Here is a 6,000-nt window from a genome sequence, read left to right on the forward strand (position 1 = left end):
TTAGCACAACAACAAAAAACTACCCCCAGCGAAACTACCTTGAGTGGCAAATGCCGTAAATTGAAATGTCAAAGTGGTTTCAGAAATAAAGATTGTTTTACAACTTATCTTCTTCAAATGTGTTTTATATTTGTATTTACATCATTATAACACTGTTTTGAATATCGGATCAAATAGAGCATCTGTTTAAGATTTTAGAAAAAACCACAGCTGTGTTATCCAGCATTTGACGTTTAGATTTACTACAAAATCAAAACAAAAATAAAAAAGTATACTCAGCTGTTCGCATGACCTCACCTTATAAGTGCATCCTGATACAAACTAAAGCCTAGTGCTGACTTCTTTCGCATCGAAATTGCCTTTTAAATTATTGCGAAATCCGACGGTGTTGAGATTCCATTGCTGGATATTGTCCATTGTTTAATGCTTTCTTTTCAAAGAATAGTGTGTTGTTCAAAGTGTGTTGTAGCTAGAAGCATTTGACTGACTATCCGTATCACGATTTCAGTTTCGGCCAAGAAATATCATCAGCGGACGATGTCAAATGAATCATGGTGCTTTACATACCATCCCAACTAGAGTAGGTTGTAAAGCACACATCAGAATTTGAACAGGACTTTTTAAGACAACTTGATTCACAAGCGCAATAGACAACTAATAAAATCTTACTTCCCTTATTCACATCCAACAATAGTATTAGCAACAAACATCTTTTGTAAAACTCTTTTGATCTTCTCTTCGCACGACGATCGCCCAACGGTTTATGCTTCCGACCGCTAGAATACAAACAAAACAGTCATCAAAGACAACAGCATTGAAGCAGTGTTTATTGGTACCCATTTCGTCAGCATTTAATTACATTTACAATTAACTGAAGAGAAATTTGTATTGATGCAGCGACATGTCGCTATTATTTTGCTCATAGAACTCAGTACCACTTGTACGGTATGTGTTCGCATTATCTTCGTTATCATTTTAATAGTGCGTTTTGACAGTTGTTCGTGTGAAAAGCCGAAGTCAGTAGTAGGCTTAATGCACACACACAACCGAATGTTTTGAAAGCTCGTTGACAGATAGTGTACTCCGCGAGAAAAAATTGTACTCAGCTGTTTGAGGTACACGGCCTGTGAAGAATTTATCTTGGTATCACTTAAGATAAATTAATTTACAGGTAGGAGCAGTTGCCCAACAACAAAATATTGAAAATATGGCACTAACCAATTTATCAGCTGCTTGCGTGCATGTGTACACATAAATATGAATGTGTGGATCTTACTGAAATTCATGCATATTGTTGTAATTTCAACCAAAACCAATCCCTTTAAAAAATAATAAATACTGTAGCACAAATCTATTCAAAAGGAAACGAATGGAGATTAGATTTGTAAAAATAATTAGATTTTGTAGCATTTTCACTGGTATAAGTTAAATAAGCCCAACATTCCAAAAGCCTTTACCAGCATCTTCCACTTGTGATAAAATAATGTTATTGTAATTGTAAACGCACAGCACGTTCTTTCACATGGCAGGCGGTTGTACGTACCGGATTGACCCGATGAATTCCTTCGTCGGCGAGTGTACAACTTATTGCTACAACACAACAACTACAACATTCTTCCACAATCGTTATTACTACGTACAGATTTATTGCAATAGGTTGTTATGAAAGAAACATTTGTTTTTTTTTTTTATTTATTTCAGAAGTATATTTATGTACACATACTTTCTGATTTATGCATTCACAAACACTAAATTGTTCAGCAATTACTATCTATAGACAATAAATTTTAAAGCAAAAAAACTTGCTGAAACTTGAAACTTGTGGTTAAATTGTAATTAAATTGTTATTTTATCATTGAGATTTTTGTAGTGTTTCAAAAAAGTATCGCGAAAAACATGGGTTTTTAACAGTGAAAAACGAAAATAGTACCAGCCATTAGTTACAATTAGAAGTTTGGTGATTGCGTTTATTTTACGTAAGAAAACGACTTGTTGGGCAGCGACAGTGGTTGTGCTCGTGAAATATAAATTTCCCCTGGATAAAAAAACGAGTTATAGCGGTCTACAAAATTTATGCGCTCTTTTTTTATATGGAGTTTCACCGCAAAAACCGAATATAGTATCAAACATTACCGTTGAAAACGCAGATTTTCGCGATTACATTTTTAAACACTGCACAAATAATAATGATAAAAAACAATTTTATTTAAATTTTACCATAAGTAATGAGGGAATGTCCTACTGAATGAAAATATCACGAAAAGCGAACACGTACCAGTCTTTAGAGTAAATAAAACACCCCTTATGTAGACAAAGCATCACGTGGCGTACTAATTGTGACATCACCTTGTATTTGTGTATTCTTATAGGTTAAGATATACATTACGTTTTCAGTACTTATACAAAATTTGTTGATATTTATTTACAAGATTTTCAACAATGGCTGCTAATACTGATGAACCGTTTGAAAATCCCGATGTAAGTTAAAGGTTTTCCATTAGTATAAACAAGATTTACTTAGAAGTTCTGTATGGATTTTCATTTACAATTTGTTATTGTTGACTATATATTCTGAGGACGCGTTATGTAAATATGCAGTTTCCTAATCTCTCGTATCTTTTCTATGTCTAGTTCTATCTTTTCTCCTTTTTAATAGTTTCGGTATGGATTTTTAAATATCGACTCGGTTCAGTTTTATCTGAACTATGTATGTTGTCGTGTTAATATTTAAAAATTTAGTACGTAAATAATATTCTCATTTATATTGCGCTCCAATCTGGTGTAAACATTTAATCATCTTTCTTTTGCCATTAATTGTTTCATATATACAATTTTCTTCGCTTTGCCGTAATGGAAATTATGTACTTCTAGTTCGATGAGGAAGATGGCGAGGAGCAATTCGTTCCAACGAACGCAGGTCGCAAACGTCTGTTCAGCAAAGAGTTGCGTTGCATGATGTATGGATTTGGGGACGATAAAAATCCTTACACTGAGAGTGTTGATTTGCTAGAAGATCTTGTTATTGAGTTCATTACAGAAATGACGCACCGTGCCATGGAAATCGGACGTACAGGCAGAGTACAAGTTGAAGATATTATATTTCTTGTGCGCAAGGATCCTAGAAAATATGCTCGTGTAAAGGATTTGTTAACCATGAATGAGGAATTGAAAAAGGCTAGGAAAGCGTTCGACGAGATTAAATATGTTGGTGAGTTTACAGGATGTGTGAACCATATGAATTGCATGGGTACATATGTCTAAACATATATTAAACGAGAATTGTTTGCTTACAGGAAGCGAAGCCAAGATCAAATGACAAAAATCGAAATAGTCATTGGTGGCCTATGACTAGATTAAAATGCATATTTTCTTATAATTTATTGACCATTACACTGAATAAATTTTTTTTTTTAAAAGGAATCTTTCTTCACTTATAATTACTAATTTTGTCGAATTAATTACCCCATTACCCCCAATTACCCCAATGGTATTTTGTTAGACTAGACAGTGCCAATACTAGGCTTATGGTTGTTGTTGTAGCAGTGTGTTGTACACCGAGACGGCAGCCCTTGCCGATGGAGGATTCCATCGGGTCAATCCGGTACGTACAACCGGCTGCCATGGCATTGAGGCTTATGGTTGTAGCAGCCACATATGGAGGTAGCAATCCTCGTCAAGTTACTGAAGATGAGTAAGGTCGATCCGATTGCCGTGGGAACTTTATTACCATTGGTTAATCAAAGATGCCAATAACTACTCTTGTCAAGTTGAAAATGACAGGCACTTCTCTCACTGGAACTCTCTATACCGTAATTCGCGACTATAGGTTGCGATAGGGGAGCACTCCACCATGCGCAAGCTGTGGACGGGCCCGTTAGTTTCCAGCCGAGCCTTTCGTGATGACGATGAACACTACAAAGATAGGCGCTCAGAGTTTTAAACCGTGTGGTGCTAATAGTCGGATGACGTGCCGTGGGAAAGAGTTGTGAAGATCGATTCATAAATGCGGTGACAAAGGCTCCAGAAGTGAAAATCGGCCATTGTTTGAAAGAGCTAGAAGTCATAATTTCTTTTCGATTTGAAAGCAATTTGGAAAATAGAATTATATTACACACCAACACATTTGTGCAAAATTTCGTTCTTATTTGACCATATTTGGACATTGGACGAATTGGTTATACGATTTCGCTGAAATTTAGAATAGATTTGTTTTAGGGTCTTCAATGCACTTTTTGAATATAGTCCAGTTCGGACTTCTTTCATATAGCCATCTTATAGACCTGCGTTCAAAATAAGAAAGAAAGGGCCCAAACTGTACCTAAAACGCGATATCAACGAAATTTGGAACAGTTCGTTATTTTTTACACCTCAAAGCCCTTGCCCGCTATAGTCTAGGTTGTAATATGGTATACTGTATAAATGTATAGTGGTTTCTCTAATAAAATTCATGCGTGATAAAAAGGTACTTTTTATCGGAATTCGGCGCTGCGGAACTAAACGTGCTTTTGATTGTTTTATTTGCTTTAATAGTAATTATAATCTTAGATTTTGATCGAACTAAAGTGGTCGAAACTGGGCCGCTCCGCTCCTATCGTCCCAAATATATCAAGTCAGTTATCCTTTCCCAAAGTCGATCCATAAATCCATCTTGGGGAGTTTCTTTTGGTGTGCCCAAATTTGGTGTGCCCTTTTATTTGCATATTGTCCCGGATGTCCAATAAGGGTTTATTGGTGACCCAAAATTTTAATATTAGCTTCGCACTGTACTTCCAAAAACTTAAAATTTGAGTCCAATATTCTCCCCGTAGGCCAATATATCTTTTTGACGGTTTGCTTGAGATTGTAGGGCGCCCCTCAGACACTTAGCCCTACTTTTACACATCCGATCCGCACTCTACTTGCAAATATGAAACGTTTTATTATGATAACTTACGTATTTTTTGCAGTTATTGCTTAATTTGTTTAGGTGCTTGTGTCTGGCGAAAATAATGCAAGTGCCCTTCGCTGTCACAGAATTTAGTTATCGAAATTAAAATGGCACTTACATTAAAACTGTTTTTGTTATAAAATCATAACGCCTTCGATTATCGACATAAAATTTTAACTGAAGTTGGAAACGGTCGTTAGTTATCGATTTCTATTAAAAACTGAAAATCTCAAAGTTTGGCTCTTACATCTTTTTGCGTATATGTAGATGTAAGTGTAGCGGATAATTACTGACACAGACAAATATTTTCCGTTTGGTTTTAGCGCTTCATGCAAGTATTTGTGTAAGAGAACTACGGAAGTGTTTTCATTGAAAAGTTTGAATAAGTGTTTTGTATCCAGATATAGAGTTGGTTAATGGCGAACTTGTAATCATTTGCCTTGTACGAGCTCTTAATTAAGTTATGAAGTGTACAAATGCCGAAAATTAAGACCAGTCACTATCAGCATCTGCAAGTCTGCGTTGCCGATTATTTTTTTAGGTAAAAGATTTTGAAGCAAAAGAACTTGCTGATTTCATTCAGAAGGACATTTCCTCATAACCACATAACTTTATAAAATTTTTATTTATTTATTGTGGTTTTCAAAAAGTAAACGCGAAAAACATGAGTTTTCAAAGGCATATCATTCGCTAGAGGCATACCCACAGATTCCAGTGTCCCTGGAGTGTGTAAGGTAGTTCCTAGTCTCGCAAGCTCGTCTGCTTTTGAATTCCCTGGGATATCTCTGTGACCCGGCACCAAGAACAAGTGAATTTTGAACTGTTCAGCCATCTCGTTGAGAGATCTGCGACAGTCGAGGGCGGTTTTTGTGTTCAGAAATACGTTCTCCAGGGATTTAATGGCTGGCTGACTGTCTGAGAAGATATATATATGCCAATCGTCGTAATGACATTATATCTTAGTCATTCCACCATTTCCTTAATTGCAAGGATATCTGCTTGATACACGTTGCAGTGGTCGGGTAACCTGGTCGTTTAGTTTAGAACCATCCGTATAGAAGTCTATGTAACTT

The 6,000-nt window shown here is 36.0% G+C and overlaps 1 protein-coding gene across 1 annotated transcript; it reads left to right on the forward strand.

The window, feature by feature from the left end:
- The first annotated feature begins 2,384 nt into the window (after positions 1-2,384).
- LOC106083280 (transcription initiation factor TFIID subunit 13) lies at positions 2,385-3,420 on the forward strand. Its single transcript, XM_013246195.2, has 3 exons — positions 2,385-2,478; positions 2,872-3,208; positions 3,294-3,420. The coding sequence occupies exons 1-3, from the start codon at positions 2,440-2,442 to the stop codon at positions 3,314-3,316; spliced, it is 399 nt and encodes a 132-aa protein (XP_013101649.2). The 5' UTR covers positions 2,385-2,439; the 3' UTR covers positions 3,317-3,420.
- Positions 3,421-6,000: the final 2,580 nt, after the last annotated feature.

This window comes from Stomoxys calcitrans, chromosome 3 (genome assembly GCF_963082655.1).
Source record: "Stomoxys calcitrans chromosome 3, idStoCalc2.1, whole genome shotgun sequence".
Classification (NCBI taxonomy): domain Eukaryota; kingdom Metazoa; phylum Arthropoda; class Insecta; order Diptera; family Muscidae; genus Stomoxys; species Stomoxys calcitrans.

What these genes read in the sequence shown, in the direction of transcription:
- LOC106083280 (XM_013246195.2), top strand. Translation starts at nt 2,440, where the DNA reads ATGGCTGCTAATACTGATGAACCGTTTGAAAATCCCGAT. An exon ending in AACCGTTTGAAAATCCCGAT is followed by an intron (nt 2,479 to 2,871) that starts GTAAGTTAAAGG and finishes ATGTACTTCTAG; the next exon opens with TTCGATGAGGAAGATGGCGA. An exon ending in CGACGAGATTAAATATGTTG is followed by an intron (nt 3,209 to 3,293) that starts GTGAGTTTACAG and finishes GTTTGCTTACAG; the next exon opens with GAAGCGAAGCCAAGATCAAA.